Raw genomic sequence first — 25791 nt, 5'->3', positions numbered from 1 at the left:
AGTGCATTTACCTTGACAAGTACTGAGTAATGTACAGAATTGCTGTGTCACTACATTGTACACCTGAAATCAATACAGCACTGTATGCTATCTATCCTGGAATTAAATATTTAAAAATTACAATTAAAAAATAAAATGAGCATCAAGCTGTAAAACAGTAAGTAAATAAATAAAATGATTCCTTTTTAAAAAGGTTTTATTTATTTATTTTGCAAAAGAGTGTGCAAGGAAGGGGCGGGGGGGGGGCAGAGGGAGAGGGAGAATCTTGAACAGACTCCACACTGAGTGCAGAGCCCGACATGAGGCTCGATCCCATCACCCTGAGATCATGACCTGAGCCGAAATCAAAAGTCAGATGCTTAACTGACTGAGCCACCTAGGCGCCCCGAAATAGTTCTGAACTCATTTCTCCCATGAGAGGAAACTGAATTCAGGCGGCTGTTGCGCTGGTTTGTTTTTCCGTTTTCCCATGTAGCTTCATTTTTCCTTTCAAGGTATTTAAACGTGTTGATAATAGCAATAAGAACAAAATGATAATGGCAACTAAAATACCCTGGGTATTTATTATGTACCAGATACTATATTGTGTACGTTTATTAGCTCACTTGCATTTTATAAAAGCACTATCCGATAAGCACTATTATTATCTTCACTTACCAGATAAGGAAACTGACCTTTAGGTTATGTCACATTTCTAAGACCACAGAGCCTGGCACAGACTAGCCGAGAACCCGGAATTTTTCTAATTCCGGAAAAATACTTGTAACTACTATTGAATCCCCTTACTCCTTCCACAGTAAGAACACAAGAAAAATCTTCACATCTAGCTGCGATTTCCATGGTCAGAGAGTAAACTAAACCCAGGCCAGTTAGCTCACATGAGGTCGCAACTGAGAAGTGAGGGGAGAGCGGGGGTGGCTCAGCACAGCCCTGTCATCACCACAGGAAAAATTAGCTGTAGGCTTGTGGCTCGATTTTATGCTATTTAGCAATCATCTGAAATGAAGTAACATCAGGTACCTCACCCTCTGGTCCCACCCCACTTTCCCCTTTTCTAGAATGCCTAGAAAATATAGTTAAATATTTAAAATAAGGATTTTACACATTAGAAGTGGTTTCTCCAAACGGTATATAATGAAATGCTAAATTCTGTGTTTCAGGTTTTAAGTGCCACCAGCCTTCGAAAGGTACACAGCAGCGCAGCCTAGTGTGGCCGAGGAAAGCACCCACCCAGCCCGTCTTTTTAAAAAAGACTGCCTGTAAGAGGTGCTTTAAGTCGCCCCGAATCACAGTACCCACGATCATTAGTAATAGCAGAGGTAGAGGATTTCGAAGGTGATAAAGCAAGAGAAATAGAAGTGAGTGAGTCTGGCTCGTGCCCTACATTTTTGTTACATGTTCCCCTCTCTGCTCGCGCTGCCCGTCCGTTTGCAGGCACTGCGCAAAGCACACAACAGAGGGGCACACCTCTGAACGCGGAGCCTCCTGGGTTTCCTCGCGTCCGCGGCTGGGTGCCCCGCCCTCCCCCTCGCCTCACGAGAAGCACGATCACACAGAAGTAGGACCCATGCTCTTAATGCTGCAAGTAACGCAAGCAATAAACTAACCCGCCGTACTTGGTTACGCTCTTGCGAAAGGCTTTACGGCCTCTTCTGGGGCTGAGTATGAGCCCCCAGGACCATCTCCCACAATTCCCAGAGGGTCCAGGGAAGGCCGAGCCGCCTTGTCCAGACTTCTGCGAGTGAGATGGTGAGAGCGGGAAGGACTCCACAGGTCACTGAATCTAAACTCTCACTCGGTTCAGAAGGTCCCTGTTAACCATCTCTGTTTGAACACTGTGACCAGAACTCCTTATCTCCCACCGTCGCCAGTTCCTGTGTGTGCGTGTGTTCTGTGTGTGTTGTGTTGTGTGTTGGGGGAGGATTAATAGCCTGGAAAAAACCCAGTAAATCTAATGCTGCCTCCTCACCAAACACTACAGGAAATACCATCCCTCCTGCTCCCTTTTCCTGGTTCAGCAGCGGTAGGAACGCTGCTGCCCCCTCCTCCCTAACTGGATGTGTTTTCTAGATTACTGACAGAACCTGGTCACCCTCCTCATAATCTTCTCCTGCGTCAAACCGTATTTATGTGCTTAACACCTTGCTTTGCTCCCAAAAGGCTCCGAAAGAGTTTGGCATCTCCCTTACAAAACAGTGACAATCGGTTTTTTCGAATTCAAATAGAGTAGGCAATTAAAATATGAAAAGGACTATGGCTAGGTCTTAACAAAAATGAATATGTAAAGAAATACATAAATATCAAAAATCCTTTGGAGGGAATCATGACAAGAATGACACATCAGTTGTCATTCCTCACTCTTTCTCTGAGCTGACACAAAAAATATTTTTACCTAAGTAAAAAATAGCCTTTGACACCATTAGAAGCCACTTACCAGCCTTCTTTTACTCTAACACAGTCACATCAACAACCAAAATGGAAATACTATACCATGAAATACTATGCAGCCACTAAAAAAAAAAAAAAAAAAGTACACTAGCAGGAAATGATCCCTAGGACTCCAACTGAGCAAGGAGGTACAGAGCAATGCCGCAGAGCATGCTACCATTTGTTTCGAACACACACAGGTTTGTGCATGTGTGCTTCTATAGGTATCTATCTAGTCAGACGTTTATACAAACTCCAAATGGCCGTAGAACAAGAAAGAAAACTGGTAATCGTGGTTGCCTCAGAGGAGGAAAACTGGGGCTCCGGGGGGCAAGCGATAAAGAAACACATTTGTACCTGGTTTGGGTAGGAGACACATGTGTCAACCTTCCAAGATGTAATGTAAAAAAAAAAAAAAAAAAGCAAGCAAGCGATAGCCCTGGGTGGAGGGGAGAGTGGAGTCCGGCTCAGACTTTGATGAGCAGAGCGAAAAAATACTCGTGCAATTTCCTTCTTAAGCAAGTGCTTTTCCCTGACAGCTGCTCAGCAACAACTGGGTGGGGAACCCCTCTATATCTCGCTAAGCACACCCCGTTCATCACACTCTAGGGATATTTCTGCACATATGGCTTCTTTTCATTAAATGCTAATTGTTCTCAAATACAAATTTGGACATTCCTTTTCACAAAATACACAGCTACATAGATCCTACTATTCCCATTACACCAAGAACAAGTGCAAAGCACTCTCCCAAGGTCAAATGACACTATCAAAAGTCACACTATTGGCTTTCTTGTAATTTAACACGGCCACACCACCTGCCAAAACGGAAGAAATCTGACAATAACATGTGCTAGGTTACCTTACTCATAAATAGATCCAAATTCTCAGGTTTAAAAAGAAAAAAAAAAAAGGAATAAAAGACATGCTAGGCTAAATTTAATTAGACATTTACTAAGTGTAGTGTCCCTAGTTAACAAGGCAAATCGATCCTTTCAGTTCTGGCTGCAGTTTATTTCAAGACTTTACAATTTTACTACTTAAGAGCAAGTCCTATGGAGGTGTTATCTCACCATTTATATTTTCACAACACTTATGATATTGCTATCACACTCTTAAAATAAATGAAAAGCCCATGCCACATTTCAGACCAATGTAATGCTACAGACTCTATTTTTATTTCTAGAAATAAACATTAAAATAATTCTGTATTGCTCACTTGATTCTTGCAATGTTGAACATAAAAAAAAAGTAAAACTAAGATTTTTTTTCTTTTTTTTAAGTCCCAGGTATACTTGAAAAGCAGAAGTTAATCACTTGGCTTTAAAATTAGGCACTAGAAAAACACAACATTACAAAATTCTCACAACAATAGCATTTTGTGACAAAATTATTATGCTTTTAATTTTCTATTAAATTGTGATTTATTAGCTTGCTACTTGAAAGATTAGTTTGTGTATAGAATGAATTTAGTGGTGCATTTAATGAGACAAGAAGGTAGAATGATGAACATGAAAAGATTATTTCACATTGTGGTGCATGAGCTATTTGATAATTCTAACATAGTACAAAAGAAAGCTTCTCTCTAGATTGATCACGGTTCAGTTAACATCACTGAATATCTAATACTCCAACTCAATTAATTCTCACCTGATTAAGATCAGACTGATATTCAAACTAAATCATCTCTCCAGTCAAGTAGAAATCAATATTTCTGATTTTACTTTTAAATTACAATAGAAAATAAAATGCACGCATCTTCAATATGCCAAGAGTAGCTTTTCTATTCTAGTCTACCATGGCATGGATAACACAGTTGATTAAAGAATTATTCTAATTTGAGCACCGATATGTAGCAGAATCTGATTAATTTGAACACAGAGATGGAATAAAGTAATTAAATATATCTTACACGGGGCAAATAGAACATTGACATAAAGTAAACTTGACTTCTTTAAAACAAACCTCACTATTTATCAGCTCAAGTAGTTAGGAACATGGTCTTATTAAAGATTGATTACTCTGACAGAAGAGTCTTATTTCAGGCACAGATATTTACAAGATGGGCTGACACAGTTCTTTTTATATTATACCCTTTCTACCACTGTGACCTCCAAAAAGCATGCACCTACCAAAAAGCGACCCAATATGACTTTTCTAGAAAAAAGACATACTGACTCATTCTTGCTAATAAGCAGGGTAAAAATCAGCGAATCCTAAAGTAACAAAATACTTACATGTTTGTAAGTCTTACTGCTGAAGAGAACACAAAATAGATTTTCCTCCTCTTTCATTCCTTAATGGCACTTCAAATTTAGGATGGAGAAGAGTAAAGCCAAATTATTTGTTGGATTAACTGAATACAAAGTATTGCTTTGCTTGTTAGCAAACTCAGATTCAGATGAAAAGGACAGAAAATTTTCAAATTTTAAACAATACACTGCAGAAAGCAAAATCACAGCTAAATGTACTATTAGAATTGAAAATAATAATCCAATTTGGAGAGGACTTACTGCGTGCCAAACATGGTGCACTATATACATTTACTATATATTATGTATATATCACATAAAAAGTACTTTTATAAAGTACTTTAAAAATATGGATATAATTTATATAAAATATATATTTCATAAACATTATTCTCAAATCTCACAAAATAGATTATTACTATGTCCTAAATAACTCATAGGTGCTACTTACCATAGATGTACCTTTTCTGGTGTCTTAGACATATTAATTCATAGAAAAGAATATGAGGAAACAAAAATTAGGCAAACTAGCCTGGAAATAAAGATTTCCCAAACCATACCCGATGAGAAACAGCCACAGAGGTTAGTTATATATGATAGTTAAGGGCATAAAAATTTAGATTTTATGTTAAGATAGGATACTCTCCAAAAACTTGCAGAATCTGATGCTGGGCTCCTTGGACAACTTGCACGCAGGCACGCAACTTGGCAGTTGGGCCACTTGTATGTTAGACACAAAAGGACAGTCTTTACTTACATAAAAGACTCTGTTCTATTTTTGTTGAAGCATACAAACATTTCAGTTTGATTTTCTTACTTATGACTGAAGCACATTATTTTTGGAGAAATATTTTATATACGTGTGTGTGTGTGTGTGTGTGTGTGTGTATGATAAATACTTCTCCAAATAGATAAAGTGACAGTGCAAGCAGACTGTAATGAACCATGCACATGGCCCCCTGTTTAAAGGTACAGCAGTTACTTCATTCCAGATAACTCGTTTGCCTTGCAGCAATGGAAACACATCATTACCGGATCTGAGGATTTACATTTTTTTTTAAGCTGAATTTTTGTTTTATGTAAAATCTCACCATTTTCAAGAGTTTAGCTAACTTTGTTTTCTAAAACACTGCACAGAGGAAAAACAAAACATGTCTACCTAACGGGTCTTGGTTGGAAAGCTGATGGTCCACGTCATCGACCTGAAAGGCTTTCTTGAACGCTTTACTTCTAGAATAACTATCCGCATGTGCTTATCCATTCAAAACCTACTAGCACTCACTTGACAACTACTGAAGCATAAGTCTCATAATTATTCTAAGTAACATCATAGCCATAGAAGCAGAGTAAAGGGAGACTCCCCAATCCTTCCATGCACCCGCGAGACCATCTCTGTCGTGACGGATGTAGTGTGTTTACTTCCTTTCGGGAAACAACAACAGGGAATCAAAATGGGCCCTTAACCGAAAGTTTACATTTCCTTTGGGCTAACCATCCCTATACGCTCCAAGAAGCACCTGAGGTAAGAAGAATGTTTCATTTGAGTGGATGCTACTTTAAAAAATAAAGGGGTTTCTTTTCGTCCTCTATTAAATTACCAGAAACTTGGTACCCTAACAAATCATCTGTCTGCTGCCCTCAAGAAGTGTCTAATGGAGCAGCAAAGCAACAACACCCTTAAAATGGGAAACAACACAAAATAAAACTGCAATTATGGGAAAATGACAAATATCGCATGACAGTAAAAGACGGACTGCCCAAAGAGGATATGTGCAATGACTGATAATACCAGTCCACGGGTGAAAGGGTACATCTCAGGCTGCTAGAAAGCAGCACAATATTTAAAGGACTATTCCTCCACCATTTGCAAACATGGATGGAAAAATTCCAAGAAACGTAAAACAGCGATCTTTATCTTTTTTCCACCTACTGGTCTATTAAACAATCTGTGAGTCCAAAGGATAAAAATGAAGGATTCTTTAAAGTATATCTCATAATTTTACATTCTCAGAATCCAATATAATAGCGGTTAACTATACTCATGCATAGAGCATATGGCAAAATCTAACAAGTCAACAACATAGGGGTTGGTCTTCAGCTACTTAAAAGACGCTGCTAAATAAGAATTCTACTTTTGTTCTACATTACTGGTAACTTTAAGATAATAAAAATAAAATACAAAATAAAGTACAAAAATAAAAAAGGCTTTGGAAATGTTCTGTCCTAAGAGGTAGAGAAAGTAGCTGTCGCAAAATCTTCTGTTAGATTCCACAAAGAATATTTTTAATTTTAAAATAGAATGTCAACAGGGTTGATTGAAATAAAGAGAAATAAATTAATGCTAAATAATTACTAAGGAAGTTTTGTTTATGGAAATGAATAATTCAGTGTTTTACAAAGTAAATTCAAACAGCAGCTGCTTTGCTGACATTAAGCTTTCTCAAAATGTACAAACCTTAAAACTAGAGAATCATCATTTTTTTTAAGTCAAACAGAAAGAAGTTATTTCCTAGGTCTTCTGGTTTTAGTATAAAATATTACATGGTTACAAGGGTAATCAACCAACCATTTAAGGAGTCTCAGCATTACATTTTTCACAGGAGGTATCTGTCACATTCTCGTTAACTGAATATATGCATAATTCCTGGCTTGTTAAGTCTTAGAACAGCTGGGGAGAAAGGAATTCAGATTTCTAACAATCTGTTCCCAATCCACTTCGTCCTGGGTTTTATTCAGATCTCAAAATAAATCTTCTGGTTGCCTTTAACTCCACTGCAGTTTCATGCCTGTCTCCTAACTACTACTTGCTCCCATTTATTGGATAGGAGCTCCTCCTCCTTCCAAGAGAAATGAACTCAAACTTAAAACATACTTTAAAGAAATTGCACATGTTACGAATTAAGTTCATTTTTACCAAAATAATGTATCCATAGCTTTTATCCAAAATTATTTTATCCAAATAATTGATCCATACAATCAGTATCTCATAACAGCAGCTAATAGACATGGAAACTAGAAAAATAATGTTGCAAGTACCCTCAAAGATCAATCTGAAATTCGAGCAAGACACATCCCAACAGTCACATAAGACAAAAAGAAAACCAGGTTCTATTTACATATGCTTATTTTAGGCTTATCTATTGTGTAAGGCAAACGATAGTCTGCATTTCCTCTATAGTTTACTATATATCTAGGAGTGCCTGGGTGGCTCAGTCAGTTAAACGTCTGCCTTCAGCTCAGGTCATGATCCCAGGGTCCTGGAATCAAGCCCTGCATCAGGCTCCCTGCTCAGCGGGGAGTCTGCTTGAGATTCTCTCTCTCCCTCCGCCCCTTCCCCTGCTCATGTTCTCTCTCTCTCACACTCTCTTCCTCAAATAAATCAATAAAATATTTAAAAAACAAAAAATAAACCTATATATCTATATAAATATATTTCTATATACCAAGTCCTATTCTAGACATTTGAGACAAATGAGTAAAACAAACTCAGGATCTCTGCCCTTGTGAAACTTATCCAACAGGAAGACAGACAACAGACATAACATTGTATAGTATGTTCAAATATGATGAGTTGGGGCACCTAGGTGGCACCGTCGGTTGAGTATCTGACTCTTGGTTTCAGCTCAGGTCGTGATCTCCAGGTTGTGAGATTGAGCCTTGCAGCGGGCTCTGTGCTCAGAATGGGGGTCTGCCTAAGTTTCTCCCTCCCACTCTCTAAAACACCCACGACAGCATGCATGTGCGCACTCACTCTCCCTCTCTCTCAAATAAATAAATCTTTAAAAATATATATATATGGTAAGAGTTATAGGGAAAAAGGAGAGAGTAGTAAGGTGCATTATGGTAGGTGATGACAGTGGGCTGCATTTGATGTAGGGTCGTCAAGGTAGGCCCCTCTAAGAATTCGAGGGAAAAACTTAAAAGAAGTGGAGGAATGAATATCATCATTTATACACCCAATGATAGTGTAATATAAATACTTTAGTAATTCTATACATGATAAATCAAAAAGTATTTATAAGGAAAACAGATCTGAAGAAAGAATAACTGCAGCTAAAACTAAATTACAAGAGCTGGATTCCTAAGCACAATACAGGTGGCCATTCCACCAACTGCCAAAGAGAAGGCAATGCTACTAATGTCAACAGAGTTGCTCTTGTAGGAATCAGGGCTTAATTTGAAGGTGTCACTAAAATGAAAATAAAGACTAAAGACAAAAGAAACACATAAAAAGTGATTTAAAAAATCTTAAAGCAAAATGAGCTCAGATCAAAATACATCATCTATTGAAAAAACATTATTCACCAAAGATATTTTTATAGAGTAGCCAAGTGTGAAAACAGCACTCTCCACTCCTTCTAGAGTCTATAGATTCTTCTGTTTTTCTAAAAAATCAATAAATACCATAAATTAAGCATCTCTGGAACTTCTGCCTGGGTAACAAAAGAATGAAGAAATGAGTTTAGTTAATTAACCCAAGCCTGATTTCTAATATAATAAGCTCCTTGAGTAATAGGGAACAAGAGTATTGGCTGATGTTTTAGAATGACGAATCTGGAATGCACTAAGGACCTATGTCCTCTATTTTTTTTTTCCAGTCAGAAAACACAAATATATTTCCTTAAAGAGAACGTGGGAAGAATAATTTATCCTAGGTTAAAACTGTATTCTTAATTTATAAAAATAAAATAGCATGAGCAAATTTAGGATTTCTGGCATTATTACTTTATGTTGACCTTCACTTATCTATATTAGTTTCCGTTCCTGCTTTAACTTGCAGTTAAAGAGGTTTATTTCTTTTTATTTATGAATACAAGCAGTTAGTACCACTTCTGATACTTATCAATTGCCATACAGCTATACAAATACTTTATCTTACTTATTTTATAAAATCCTATGAAAAATTTTCTCAAATCCATCTGAAATGGTAAAATTTCTTTCTCCTACACTGTAGAAGAGAGAAATTTATTTCATGACAAAAAGGAAATATTATCCCCAACTTTTGCTATTTAACATATTTAACATCATCTGCAACTTCAAGCTATTCTGTAAGAAAATAAGGCAATTACAGAAATCTCTGCATATGCCTGAGGAAAAGATGTTTCTGTTTTGTATACACTACAACTGAGTCAGGGTCTCATAACTGCAATGCCAGTTCTGTAAACTTTTTTGATGGAATTAATTTATGTTATTGTCCCAGAACTGGCACTGATTAAGGATACTTAATGGTTATACAAGTTATGGTAGATAAGATCCAATGAAAGCACTTCTACATAACTGGACATTAATTTTAAAAAAATCACTAACTTCACATGTATTTTACCCAATTCAAATGAGTTCTTCAAAAAAATTAATTATCCTCTTCCCTTATTTGAAATTCATACAGTTCAAATTTAATCATGCATCCAAATACACAAGGTCTTAGAAAGAAAATCAACATAGAGGGGCTCCTGAGTGGCTCAGTCAGTTAAGCGGCCGCCTTTGGCTCAGGTCATGATTCCCGGATTGACCCCATTTTGGGCTCCTTGCTCAGCGGGGAGGCTGCTTCTCCCCTGCCTGCCGCTCCCCTTGCTTGTGCTTGCTCTCTCCCTCTGTCAAGTAAGTAAATAAAATCTTAAAAAAAAAAAAAAGATAACACAGATTTTATAGAACTAAAGGGTTTCTAAGTTAAAGAAACATGGATGTTTTGCTTTAAAACTCTGTTGTAATGCCTTATATTAGAAACTTAAGACACAAAGCACATTTTTTTAAAAGCTGGGCATCTTCTTAGCTATGTCTCAACTCATTGACCTCAAACTTAGCATGTCCAGGTTCCCTGCTTCTTGCAAATCATTTGAAGTCAAACTTTGGGCAACATCACACTTCTCTTCAGGGGTCATCTTTCCAGGCACTACGTGCTGCTAATGTTTCCTGTGATGCTTCTCGTTCTCACTGGCATCTTCCCTGAAACAGGCCCTCTGTTTGTTGCTTAATAGAAGGAAAAAAGCATCCCCTTTCTCTAACATCTCCTCCTCCACCCAGTCATCCCCCATAAATAGAACAATCACTAGTTTTCTCTCATGTCACCAGAGGCGTGACAAAACAAAGCGTGATGAGATTACAAGGACGCAACTGTATCGGAACTACTGCAGCTACCCTCCCCGAAAGTTCCTGTTCCTAGGAGAGACTTACACTAAAGGCATAATTAGCATGATATCGATTTAAGGAAGGATTAAATTGAGATTCAAAATAATCTCAACAATATGGACAACCAGGGCAAAAAAAAAAAAAAAATTTAAGGTGAAATTTCTCAGGGACAAACATAAACTCCTGCATTTAGGTTTAAAGAAATACTTTCAAATTTTAGAAGAGAATGACAAACAAATTTAATGTGAGCCAACAAAATGAAACATGATAGAACACCTAAACCCATCTTAATATCAGTGTCCCAGTCCCAGTGGCACTAGCTCACTGATATCTGTGCTCTTCTCTGGGGACCACACATTTATTCAGATGGATCTTTACAAATAAGCATGTTCCTAAAGAAAGATGATCAGAAGATTGAAAGAAAGAAAAACCACAGTGCATATACAGTTGACCCTTGAACAACATGGGTTTGAACTGTATGGGTCCACTTATATATGGATTTTTTTCAATATAGTACTACAAATGTATTTTCTCTTATGATTTTAATAACATGTTCTTTTCTCTAACTTAACGTTAAGAATACAGTATATAACACATATACAAAATATGTGTTGACTGTTTCTGCTATTGGTAAGGCTTCTGGTCAAAGGTAGGCTAATAGTAGTTAAGTTTTTGGGGAGTCAAAAGTTATGCGTGGATTGTCAGCCGTCAGCCATGGCGGTAGGGGTGAGAAAGTTGGCATCCCTAACCCCCACATTATTCAAGGGGCAACTGTATACACTATGTTATGTACTAACTACATCTTGGAAATCTACCCAGGATATGCATGGGAAAATAGAGAAATTTTCAACTTAGCATGAAATGAGCTCAAGAAAGGAAATGATACTACGATTAGTAAAGCAGGCTTAAATGAAATCTTGGAAGACCTTAAATATAAGACTTTAGACCTAATCCTATAGGCAGTGGAGAATGATATGAACTGTTTACTTCAGAAAGTTTTACCTAGCAACTTTTAGGGTAAAGTTAAAGGAAGATGAAGGAAAAGAAATTTTCTAGATAGGAAAAGCTAGTCTATATGCTAATAAAACAATTCAGACAACAGATATTGAGGATAGTTCTGGGTAAAAAAAAAAAAATCACAGGATATTGCAAGCTCATAAACTCTTCCACAATGAGATCAACAAAAGAAGTTTCAAAAGAGAAAAAATTGTCCAACTGCCACAATACAAAGAAAGAGGTATATATAGTCTCATACCCAAACTTCAAAAAAATAATAGGAAAGAAAGAAAAGACTGGCAAACTCAGCATGGTGTGGTTCAGCGTGGGATAGCCACTAGTCCCATTTCCACCCCTTAGAATACACTGGGGAAAGAAAATGAATTTTAAAAAGTGCTGCGAATCTCCACTAATAGTACTCCTGATTCTTGAGAGCAGCAGACCAAGGGCATAAGCAAGAATCCTAGAGAAAAGTAAAAAACAAAACAAGACCCTTTAGAATAGAAGCTTCTACCCACCTTCAGAGGATCTCAGCAGGGGTAGAAAAGCCCACAGTATGCCATTTTTCAGGGCTCCACGCTTAATAGAGAGGATAACCCAAAGGTAACCCCACAGGAAAAAAGGAAACATTCCTGAAGGCTATTTAACAAAAACACTGCATTGGCCAATACGCTCCTTTCCTCCCCTCCCTCCAGGCTTCAGGAAAGTACAGAGAAGAACACCTCAGCCCTCACACTATAGCCCACAAGGGAAGACAAACATATCAGAGAAAGGTGGCAGGAGTGTTAAAGAGAATTCACCCACAATTTTCAAAGAAACAGCAGGGCAACTCTGCAAACATACCCTAAGGACAAAAGATTCATCTCAAATGTCACACTATATAAGAACTTAATAAAAATATAAATTCAAGAAAGCTAGACTTCAAGGAATAGTTGATAAAATAGAGTGAGATTTAAGAGGAGATAAAAATCTAAATTAAAGATCTAAACAGATCTGTAACAGTGCCGATATATTAGAAATATATAAAGAATAGACTACACACAGCTAAAATTTAAGTGAGAGATTTTGTAAGAATGACTTTAAATAATCATGGTAAATATAGAAGAAAAAATTTTAAACTTAAGGCAAACACAGAGAAAACCAAAATGTGATAGGCAGCTTCTAAGACGGCCTCAAATTATCCCAGCCTCCTGGTATCCATGCCCTAGAATAAATCACTTCCCTTGAGAACAGGCTAAACCTAGTGGTTTCCTTCTAATTAAAGAACACAGCAATGTGAAGAACAGGATGTCACTGCTATGGTTAAGTGACAAAAGAGCCTGACTTCTGTGTTGTTACCAGATGTTCTCTAGGCCTTCCCAGTTTGCGTGTTCTGATGACGAAAACTGCTATGAGGGAGAGACTCATGTGGCAAAGAACAGATGGGTGGCCTCTGGACAACAGTGAGCAAGGAACCGAGACTGTCAGCACAATATCCCATGGAGGAACTGAATGCTGCCACAACCACTGGATTAGCTTCCCCAGTCGAGGCTTCAGATGAGACTGCAGACCCTGAGCCAACACCTTGATGGCAGCCTCGTGACAGACTGAAGCAGAGGACCCAGCTAAGTCCTGTTAGATTCCTGGCCCACAGAAACTGTGAGGTAATAAGTAGGTGTTTTTTTAGCCACTAAGTTTTGAGGTAATTTGTTACACAGCAAATAGCATCAAGTGTAATCCTGTTTCAATGTTCTATGAATGACTGGTATCTCTGAGGTAGAGAATTCAAAAAAAGAAAAAAAAATATTTTACACGATAAATTTAAGTTTTCTGACATGAAGAACTGAATTTGCAAATCAAAAAGACACTGTATATTCCAAAAAGAACTGATACAGAACAATAACCATCTAAGATATAGTCTAGAGACCTAACTCAAGAATTAAAAAAAGAATTTTTCTACTACTCAAGAAAAATCAAAACTCCTACGGCAGGAATGTTGTGAGGTGGGGCAGGGATAAAAATCAGGCTCAGAATTCCCGAGCAACATTCAATGTCATAAAATACTAATTCAATGTGTACTAATTTCTGAGAGGAAGAAATTTTATACCTGCCCTATTTTATACCTGCCCTATTATGTCATACACGAATAAGGCAACAAGCAGTCATTTCCACACATGACAGGTATCTCGGATTCTAAAACTCAAAGATTCTTAAATTATTTGACAATGAAATCTAGCTAATCAAGCAATGAATCAAAACAAAAAAGTACTAAAGGGAGGAGATGTGATGAGCACTGAATTTATGGTTACAGGAAGGAATGGAAGTATTATAAATGTCAACGATGTAAAAATAACAACTCACAAAAAAATGGAACCTAAAAGGCAGGATGTGGGGAAGTATAATTTCACCTTCAAAGCAGGGAATCAATTGATACTGCCCCAAACTAGAATATGAACTTTAAAACGCACAATGATTCAAGCTTATTACTGGTTTTTATATAATTTTTTCTTAAGATCGGAGGCACATTTAGCAGTAATACATTTTTTACCTGAGCTTCAGTAACTTTCAGTTTAGTTTAGTTTTGCTAAATTCAACTTTAAAAAATAGTGCTTTTTATATAATCCATTCTGTATATGTTCACAGAGATATCTGTATTTGTGAATGCTGAGATTTAGGGTAAGTTTTTGGAGGGGGTTTCATCTTTTTTATATTCTTCACATTATATAAATGGAGTATTTATAATTTGGAGTAAAATATATTTTTCTAAAACATTAACAATAACATGTAGGGGGAAGTAAATAATGAAAGCCTCAATTGGCATAGAGGTACTGAAAATAGAAATTTTCACATATTTTTTGAAAGATTCCTGAACTTAAACTAGTAATCCTCAAAGGCTCCATCTGATGCTAAGTTTCCAAGATCACAGAACTTCCCCTATATAAAAACCTAGGCAACATGAAAATCCCTGTTTTCTATTATATCAAGTCTAGACTTCTTTGCTTGGTTTTCAAGAAGCACCAAAATATGACTCCAACTGCAACTAGTTTTACATAATTAGGCCAATCTGCTCACTGTCCCACGGATACCACGCACTATATTCAGTTTTTATGTTTTAACTCCTATGTGGGATATCTTCTAAATAGACGGATATTGAGATGGTACCAATTTATAGGCTATTTCATCCCCAATACTTAATAAGATAAACAGACTTGAGTTTTTGAAAAGCTGTTTAAATCTAACTAACCTAGCTAAAATGTCTAACTGCTGCATAAAATTCTTCCTAAACTCCTGAATGTTAAAACATTTTTTTTCAGAACTTCTAGAGCATTCAGACTTTTCTATATAAAAACTTAACTCTAAGTTAATACTGTTGTGTAAATTTGATTAGTCTTTTAACTCAAAAAATTTAAAAATCTGAAAAAAACAGAAGTTTTAAATATTAGGTTAAATATATTTAGTTGGAAAAAATTTTTTTAATTTTTTAATTAAAAATAAAATGAAAGGGTGACACAATTCTGATTTGAAATATGTTCTTAAATCATTGATATGGTCTTCCCAAATATTTCATATTAGGTATTTTATTTTATTTTTTCATATTAGGTATTTTAAAGAGAGAATTTTATGCATTTATATAGAATGCTACAGTTTACAAAGTGTTTTACTGCTCATTTACTTCTAAAAATAATTTTACAATTATCCACAAAAGGACAATGAGCACATTCAAAAACTAGAAACTATAAAAATGAAAATTTTAATTGTTTCAATAAGAAACAATTTATGAAATTTCATAGATTTACCACAAACATATTCATCAAAATCCTCTTTACCAATACAAAACTACTTTTGCGAGTAACCAGCTAAAGCTTTCTTATTTGTTCTTCCTCTCAACCATGATTAAAATATTTATGTTCCTTGTTTCAATATTCCAACACATTCAGAACAGTAGTTGTAATTCTGTTTTTTTTCCCTTCATTATAATTTTAAAATCTAAAATTATCTTTAGCTGACTCCTTGAGTAAGACCTAAAACTTTATTAATAAACCCTAACATTTAATGTTACATTTACAGTAATGGGAAGGAGCATAAATCAATGTAAAGATGAATGTGCCCTAACTATATTCTCCTAAGAACAGGATTTCCATATATTTCTACCACGAGATGGAGATAAAGTAGGCATATTTACATGTCTAAAAGATGTAATTTTATTAAAACATCTGATATCATGTAGTTCATAATTAGAAATATATGCTGATCTTTAAGACAAATAAAGGTAACAGTAGTTCATATGACATCAGTTTCAACTAAAGTTATTTCCAAAATATTCTTTTTGATAAAAGAAAACATAAAGACATACAATGTTTCCATGTTTCAATTCATTTTACACAGGAAAAAACCAGTATATTAAGACTATTTTTAAACATACACTGAAGATGATTCATATGTCTATACCAGTGCTGTCCAAAAGAACTTTCTACAATAACGGAAATGAACAATAGTCTGCATTATCCAATGTGGTAGCCACAAGCCACATGTGGCTGTTGAGCATTTGAAATGTGACTAGTGCTAAGAAAAATTAACTAATAGGACTAGAGACTACTAGCTACTAACGACTACTAAATCTGTATCATAGCCAGTTTAATATTTTAGTATATATCAATATCTAATGGAGTTTTCAGATAAAACCTGAAATATAATTATGAATTAATGATACAAAAATGTGTTCTGACAATTAATAATTGAGGTTTTTCCTAACTATGAGGAAAAAAGGGAAAAAGTCATTATAACTACAAGGATGAAAAGAATACTGTATGTTAAAAGAAATAAAGTTTTATACCATTCTTCAAAGGGAATAAAAGAGCATTATTAAAATATACTCACACAATACACACAAATCTTTTAAAAATATATTAGTGACCATATGAACTTCCATATTTGATACAAATGTACTTAAATATTCAAAATATTAAAAATCAAGTAACTGTACACAAAATAAACTCCATATTTACCACCACTTATTCAAGTTCAAGTTTAGTTAACATTTTCAAAAAAATAAAAAATGCCTCCTCTTACCAAATAATAAGAGTCTAACTCTGCAATTACAAAGTAGAGCACTTTGCAACAGAGACAAATTCCAACAAAAATCCACCAGACTGCAATCAATTCCAAGCTGGGTACCATTTAGACCAGAGAGCCAATAGCCAGGGTGTTTCTAACTAGAAGTACTCTCACCATCCAAAGAGGCCAATCAAAGGTGCTAAAACCAAAAGGAAAAAATTTCATGACTGCATCCTAAAAGCATAAAGATTCATGACCAAACCACTTTATTCATGTCTTTATTGGGTTTGGGCAGATAAGGGAGGGAGCTGACCTGAAATGTTATCAAAGCAACACTGAGGAGAAAAGAGCGTAGAAAAGAATCTGTGGCATGATCGGCATAATTCTTGAAAATATGTTGATGGTTGGACTATTCTGGCACAGGCACTCTGACTTTAAAAAACTAACAAACAAGAATGTTTAATTTTCTCTAGGTTACAAAATTAGGATGTTCTCGTTTGCAATAAATAGTTAAAATCAGCCTGCCATTGACTAGTCACACTCCAAAAGAAAACAAAAAATAGAACTCTTCTACTCAGATCTACCCTTCCCCCCAAAGATCTCATTAAATGACTTCCTCATGTGCTGTGTTAAAACTGAACCCCTAGAGGGCAACTGAGCTTCAATTTTTACTTCATAATATACTTCAGTTCCTAACCGGTTTATAGATACCATGACCTATTTCCTTATACCTTGGAACTTTTCCTTTAAAACAAAGGGAAATGGAAAGAAGAAAACTAAGATACTCCACCCACTAATGAAAAAAACCGTCATGGAATGTACTCCTTAACACCGATAATTCAAAGATGAAGAATATAGTGTATTCTTACAGACATATTCCTGAATAACACAGATCATAAATGAGTATCTGAATATTAGCACTCTCAGTAGGAACCACGTAGCAGATAGGAAAGATATCCTTAGCGAGTCTATTTAATATAAATGCTTTGCATAACTTTACATTTATTAAAGGGCACGTTAAAATTCATAGGGAAAAAAGGTGAAGAACCCAATCTCAGTAACAATTAAGCCTATATAAACTACCCAATATAACTCACTATAGGAAAATCAGTGTCTCCTTCAAGGTAAAAAAATGTGACAAGATTTAACTGCCCATCTCAGCTAATTCTATACCATGAGGTACAAAGTGTTGATATTCAAATAGGCCCACTCAAAACACTGATGTACCAAAAAAAAAAAAAAAATTAATATATAATGTGAAAGAATACTGGCTAGCAAGGCCAGTAACCTATACAATGCAACAATGATATATTTGATTTAGCCTTTTTTTAAGTGAAACTCGAGAAATAGGAATATACAAGTCTAATATGCACATACCAGCAGAGTAACATAACAGAATGAGTTGACCATTTATCTGGATGATATATGGGGTTACAAGAGTAACTTGATTAGTCATGTTTTTTTTTTAATCCACTTTTAAACAACCAACTCTCATATTTGTATATTTACTTTACAATACATGCTTGTTAACTGGGACAAAACTTTACCTGAAATCCATAGAGGGATTTTTTTTTTAAAGATTTTATTTCTTTATTTGAGAGAGAGAGTGAGCGAGAGAGAGCACAAGCCATGGGGACAAGCAGAGGCAGAGGGAGAAGCAGACTCCTCACTGAGCAGGGAGCCTGATGTGGGACTTGAACCCAGGACCCTGAGATCATGACCTGAATTGAAGGCACACACAAAACCAACTGAACCACCCAGGTGCCCCCAATCCATAGAGTTTTTGACTGTGAATGTGCAACCACACAAGGCCTTCCTCCCCACCAGGGTGTGTCACCAGTGGCTCAGTGCCAGAACCACCAGCCTCCTGAATGAAGGCAGAGAATACATGCACGTGCTGGTTAAAGACCTTTTCTCCATGTCACAGTAATTTTCTTTACTTTGTTTGTTGTAAACTATTCACATGTGCAATTACTTGTAATTATTCACATTACATCCTATGGACTCACGGATCTAAAATGATCACAAATCAAACTCTGCTCATATAGATTAGAATCTGCATATAAGTATGACAGATTAAGCATGGACTAGTGGACACAAAGAAGACAGAGGCTGCTGAGAAGACTGAATTTTGTGTGCCAGGAGGTCAGTAATTTTCGGAATAGGAAAGAGGCACAGGGAGTAGTATAGGATAAAAGGAGGCAAAGGTTAAGACCTCAAGAGCATACTTGGGTTCATCACTTCCTAAGATTCTTCGGCCCCCTAGAAAAGAATCTGAAGGCTGGCCTAGAAAATGTGGGGCTCAACCTTGAAGACAGAAGGAAAGGAAATAAAGTTTCAAAAATAGAAAACATACACACACACAATCACAACAACAACTAAAAGCTTCTGGTTCATGCGGAAGAGTGCTCTAGATAGCAAAAAGCACGTAACCTGAAGATACACACAATGAGCTGAAGACAGGAGTAAAATCCATATGGCCTGTTGCCATGTGCTGCTTTAAGGAGCAGGTCTGTGTCTTTGGCTAATCCCTTGTTACTCAACCTTGGCTGCACATTCAAATCACCTTGCGAGCTTTGAAGAGAAAAAAAAAAAATCCGACCAATATCTTTCTTTGTGGAGGGGAGCCTGTGCGTTGGTATTTTTTAAAAGATACCCAGATAATTTTGATGTATGGGAAAGGCTGAGGACCACTGATCTAGTCTATGTAGGAGAGGATAAAATCAGAAAGGCAGAGCAGAAGTTCTACCCTAAGAATATGACAATCTGAGGGGACACCTGGGTGGCTCAGTTGGTTAAGAGTCTGCCTTTGGCTCAGGTCACAATCCCAGGGTCCTGGGATCCAGCCCCATGTCGGGCTCCCTGCTCAGCAGGAAGCATGCTTCTCCCTCTGAGGCGCGGGGAAGGCCTTGGGCTCTAATCCCGAGACTTCCCCAGGATCATGGAGCCTGAGCCGAAGACGGGCGGTTACCCCAGCCTTGAGCCACCCCAAGAACAAATTTTAAAATCACAAATACTTCCAAAACTTGGGTAACTTTGTTAACGTGACATTTCTTTATAGCGACTCTTTCTTCTAGTATGTAGTCATAATTTTAATTTGAATAACTACCTCCCTGGTTAATCAGTAAGGCACCTAAGGACAGATCTGTCATATTTGTAATTGCACAGTGTAGTATCTGTGCAATGCTGGCCCATGGTAAATGCTCATGAAAAATTTACGGAATGGTATTTTTGATAAGCCTTCTTGTATTTTTAATTAAACCAGGGAGAATTTTTCAGTAGAAGTCCGTGTGGTAACTTATTTTCGACTTTTTGTGGCGGTTATACGGTCTCATTGCAACGATTCAACTCTACTACCTGTGGAAAGGCAGCCATAAGGCAATACCAAGTGGGGAGAGCTGGGCTCAATAAAAACAGAGGCAGGCAGTGGAGCAAAATTTCCACACAAGGTTCTGAACTATATATATAATCCCCTGAAATATATTGTGACTAGTCTCTCGTTGGCAACAGTGGACTTACTATGATTGCAATACGTACATATCATTTCCTATAACATAATTTTTATAATCAATTCTATCGATACCCTAAGTTTGGGGCAATACTTCATAGTATTATACATAATGTGGTACTGAATATACTAAAAGGTATTCTATTGGATACCTCTGATCATTTCCTTAGAGACACTCCTCCCACTGTAGAAATGCCCCAGGCGGTAGCCATATGTATGAATTTTTGTTCGGAAAAAAAAATACTCATAAACTAGGGGAGCTTGGGAAGATGAGCGGACCAGGAGGAGTCGGTCCACCCTCCCACATTTAACTGGATTACCATCCACATCCAAGTCCAATGCCGACAGAAGTGATGAACAAACTCTACTACTGGAATAATGGAGGAAACGGCGCTGCCTCAGAAGGTCAGAGGTACCGTGGAGGCTGCGGGAGGAAGAAGCTCACACCTCACCGAGACTCACATGTAAATTTCACTCCCTCTCTGGCTTTAAAAAATCCAAAGGGGCCCAGATCGGTGGTTGTGGCAAAACAGAGTGGCGAGACTTTAGAAGTCAAGCTCAGCACGGGGTGAGCCTGGAGGGTGAGACAGCGGTCACCTGCCCATGAACAACAGCCACGAGTGCAGAGGCAAGAGAAAAAGGGCAGTTGCAAACAACACGACCACAGAACAGATCTATTAATGCTGATTTCAGGGTGTTGGGGACTTCTCAAAAACAGGGAGCTGGCAGGCCATATCCCTTCCCCCCACTGCCATAAAAACAAAGGAGGCACATGCGGAGGCCAGACTTCACACAGTGCCCCTCCACCCAATTGCTAGCAGTGTACATCTTCACGATTCTCCGAGGTTAGCCCACTCAAAGCCACCCCAGCCTCTATTGAGCTCCCTTGTTGTGCAGTGGCGCCACGCCCACCACCAGATGTGTCGCTCCTGCCTCCCACAGTGCCCACACCGCATCCCCACCACCATCCATGCCGGACCCAGCCACCGCCATCTCATCCGTTCAGCCACACAACTGCCCACAGCACTTTGGAAGTGACATGGGACTAGTGGCCCCTGTGCAAATATATTCTACCACCACCCAGCTGACCGTATCCCCGGCAGGCATCCCAGAGCTGACCTGACTGGGCCCCACTATCGCGAACAAGCTACCAGACCACAGCGAGCTGGAAGTCAATGCCCGACGTGCCGCGAAGAAAAGTGACTCCAACTGACAGCAGGACATAAGCAACACGCACGGGATGCTCTCCTGAGGTGCGGGTTCTGCTTGGGGAACAGGGGACACACTGCAGGAGTCAGGACTCCTCTGCACATAAGAGTCATGGCATTCAGAAAAGAAGACACAGCTGACTTTCTTCACACAAACAACACAAGAGGCAGAAAGGAGACAGAGAAATGAAAGGAAAATGAAAGGATGAAGCCCAGCACAGATCTAAGCTAAAGCAGATGTAAGCAACATGCTTGCATGAAGAGAATTTAAAGCAGTGATATAAGATTTTCACTGGCGAGAAACCAATGGAGAGAACGAATGAGACCCTTTATTTATTTTAAGATTTTATCTATTTATTTGACAAAGAGAGGAGGCGGCAAGGGGGAACACAAGCGGGGAGAGAGGAGGCGTTTCCGCTGATCGGAGCCAGGGCCAATCCCACTCCAGCTAGGTCTGACTGAAGCGAAGGCAGACGCGACTGAGCAGAAGATTACCGGTGTAGGACTGCTAAGAAACAGGGAAGGAATAACGCATAGCAGAGATAAGGGCTCATTAAACAAGCGAAGAAAGATGTGATGGCGCAATAGGATGGAAGAAAGCGGCAGTCAGTCACCAGAGACAGAGAAATAAGTAACCAGCTTCAGTAAAAGAGAAAAAGAATCATACAAAGAAAGCGTGAATAGCTTGTGAGACTCAGTGTCTCCATCCAACATAGTAGCCTTGCATTCATATTATAGAAGTCCCAGAAGAGAGAGAAAAGAGGGCCAGAACATTTATTTGAACAAAATAACGGGTGAAAATTTCCCTAATCTGGGGAAAAGAAACAGATATCAGATCAGAGGCATGAAAGCTCACTGAAATCATGACGACCCACACCAGGGACATAGTATTAAATTCACAAAAATATAGTGGTGGAGAAAAATTTTAAAAGCATCAAGACAAAAGAAAAACAGTAACTTACAAGGAAAACCCCATGCAAGGCTGGCAGGAGATTTTTCAACAGAAGCACACTAAATATATCATGTGCCACTCACTCTGACTTACAAGTATTCGATGAGAAACATTTCTGCAACCAAGAGTACTCTATGCAGGAAGGATATCTCGAGAAGGAGGAAAAAACCAAGGAGTTCATGGTATTAAACCGGTCCTTAATGAAAGGGCACTCTTTGAATGGAAAGGAGAAGTCAAAGAAGTGACAGTATAAGTACAAAGAAGCAGTAAAAATGAATATTTCTATAAAAATCAGTCAAGCTCTTTGAGATACATATATAATAACATACACCACAAATATTGGGGGAGAGGAGAAAAAGGTGGAGTTCAAGAATTTAACAACTATCAGTTTAATGTAGACTGCTATATATGCAGAAGATGTGTATACAAACCTAACGGTAACCATATATCAGCCACTGATAAAAAAATACAAAAAAAACAAGAAGAGAAATCCAGAAATATATCACTATGAAAATCAGCTAAACAGGAAAAAAGAAGAGGCAGAAGAGAAAGGATCGAGAGAAAATCTTCAAAAACCACAAAACAGATAATAATAAGCAAACACACATATCTGTCAATAATAATTACTTTTGAATGTAAATGGATTAAATATTCTGATGAGAGCGTCTACGGTGTCAGATTGGATAAAAAAAAAAAAAAAAAAGACCCATCTCATATGCCTATAAGAGACTCATTTCGAATCTAAAGACACCTGCAGTTGAAGGCCAGTAAACAAACATCTGTACAAATGGATAAAGAAAGCCAGAATAACAAAACTTCTATCGGTAAAACAGACTTTTAAAAACAAGACTGTAACAAGAACAAAGAAGGACACTTTACAGTAATAAAGGGAGCAATCCAAGCAAAAAGGGCATATCTTTATCTTAAATATTTGTGCCACTTAACCTGGGATCACCCAAATGCATAAAACATAACAAACATACTTGAACTTAATTAATAATACAATAGGTAAGGAGTTTTTAACATCCCACTTCCACCAATGGACCAATCATCTAAAGAGAACAGCAACAAGGAAACAATAGCTTTGAATGACAGAAGAACAGATTAGTTTAGCTGGGTATATTCAGAACATTCCATCTAAGCAGACTTATTCTTTTCAGGGTGCACAGGAAACTTCTAGGACAGATCACACATTAGCCCACAAAACAAAAAACTCAACAAATTCAAAAAGGCTGGAAATCACACCACACATCTTTTCTGGTACAACACTATTATATGAAACTAGAAGTCCAACCACCAAGAAAAAGTCTGGAAAGACCATAAATACATGGAGGTTAGGAAACATGCACATAAACAATGAATAGGTCAACCAGGAAATAAAAGAAATTAAAAGGTACAGCTGGAAGCAAAATGGAAATATGAAAACACAACAGTCCAAAACCTTTTGGGATGCTGCAAAAGCAAGAGGAAGTTTGCCTTAACGAGCTACCTCAAGAAAAAAACTTCAAACAAACAACCTAAACTTACTGAAGAGCTAGAAAAAGACAAGCAAAACCAAAACCAGGAGGGGAAGGAAGGAAATAATGAAGATAGAGCAGAATAAATGATAAAGACAAAAACAAAACAAAACAACCAAGAGAACAGATAAATAAAACCAGTAAGTTGAAAATAAAAAAAAAAGAAAGAAAGAAAAATCAATTAAGCTGATACCATTCCAGCCAGATTTACATCAAGAAGAAAAACAGAAGAAGAACTCACGTAAATTAGAGGGATAAATAACAATCAACACCTACGAAGAAATAAAAACAATCCTAAGAAAGGGAACACTGTGAAAAACTATATGCCAACATACTGAACTACTGGGAGTAACAAACCAAAAACTTATAAACTATAAACTGAAACAGGAAGAGTAAAAAATTTGAACAGACCAATAATCAGCAAAAGAAGCTGAATCGGTAATAAAAAAAAACTCCCCAATTAAAAAAAAAAAAAAGCCCAGGACCAGATGGCTTCTGGGCGACACCTACCTGAAGCATTTAAGAGTTAATACCTCTTCTTTTCAAACTATTCAAAAAATTGAAAAGAGAAGAAAACTCCAGTACTATTTCTAGGGAGGCCAGCATCATCCTGATACCAAAACCAATTGCCCACTAAAAGAAGACACAGGCCATCCTGATGAACACTGTAAGTGCAAGCTCCTCAATAAAATACTAACAAACTGAATCCAACATATTAAAAAAATCATTGACCATGATCCAAGTGGGTTTACTCATAGGTTACAAGGGAGGTTCTATGTTTTTAAATCAATCAACAGGTATCACATTGGTAAGAAGGACAAGAACCATATGATTTCAAAAGGTAAAAAGAAAAAGCTTCTGACAAAAGTACAACATCATTCATGATAAAAATCACCTCAACAAGTAGGTTTAAGATTAATGAACATACTTCAACACAACAATGACCATCTATGAAAAAGCTAACATCATCCCTCAATGGAAAAAAAAAATTGAGGAAGAGCTTTTCCCCTAAGGTCAGAACACGGCTGCGTCCACTCTCACCACTTCTATTCAACATACAGTACTGGAAGTCCAATAACACAACAATCAGACAACAAAAAGAAATAAAATCCGTAGGGGGAAGAGTAAAACTTCCACAATTGCGAATGACATGATACTACATAGAAAAAACTGGAGAACTCCACCAAAAAAACTGCTTGCTGATTGGAAGCAGGATACACCCTTGCCAGAATAAGCGTGATCACGAAATCTATTGTTACTGCTTTTTCCAATGGCTTGTGAAGAGAAGTGAACAATCCCATTTATAACTGCACCCAAAATAAGAGACAATCTAAAAAGAGGTGAAAAGATCTGTACTGTGAAAACCACGCAAAACATGATGAAGAAATTGATGACAGAGAAATGGAAAGGTATACCATGTATGGTGGAAGCACAAAATATTGTCTTACTTTTAAGCAATCTACACATTTAATGCAATCCTATCAAAATACTAGCAACATACATTTATAGAGAGCTAGAACAAAGAATTCTAAAATTTGTAAGGAACCACAAAGACCCCACGAGTGGCCAAAGCAATAGCGAAAAAAGAAAAGTAAAGCCGAAAGGTGCTTTGCAATTCTGAACTTTTAAGTTACTATCAAAGGTGGTAGTAATCAAAATAATGGCATTGGCACAAAAACAGACATACAGACCAAATGAACAAGATTGAAAAGTAAGAAATAAACCTACAACTCTATGAGTCAATTAATCCGACCAAAGCAAAAAGAATATT

The 25791-nt window shown here is 37.2% G+C and overlaps 1 protein-coding gene across 3 annotated transcripts in view; it reads right to left on the bottom strand.

Annotated features, from left to right (window-relative positions):
- CMC1 (C-X9-C motif containing 1) overlaps positions 1–25791 on the bottom strand; it is a 94401-nt gene that overhangs the window by 14374 nt on the left and 54236 nt on the right. The window contains exon 1 of one of the 3 annotated variants that reach the window (XM_008709460.2): positions 12320–12446. The exons of the other annotated variants lie outside the window; for them this stretch is intronic. Within the exon in view, the coding sequence (XP_008707682.1) occupies positions 12320–12431 (112 nt within the window). The 5' untranslated portion in view covers positions 12432–12446. Of the gene's footprint in view, positions 1–12319; positions 12447–25791 lie in introns of those variants that run through there. 3 annotated transcript variants of the gene reach the window in all.

This window comes from Ursus maritimus, unplaced genomic scaffold (assembly GCF_017311325.1).
Source record: "Ursus maritimus isolate PB19 unplaced genomic scaffold, ASM1731132v1 scaffold_20, whole genome shotgun sequence".
In the NCBI taxonomy this organism is placed as follows: domain Eukaryota; kingdom Metazoa; phylum Chordata; class Mammalia; order Carnivora; family Ursidae; genus Ursus; species Ursus maritimus.
The sequence above is the reverse complement of the archived record's forward strand: the minus strand, read 5'-3'. Positions and strand labels throughout refer to the sequence as shown.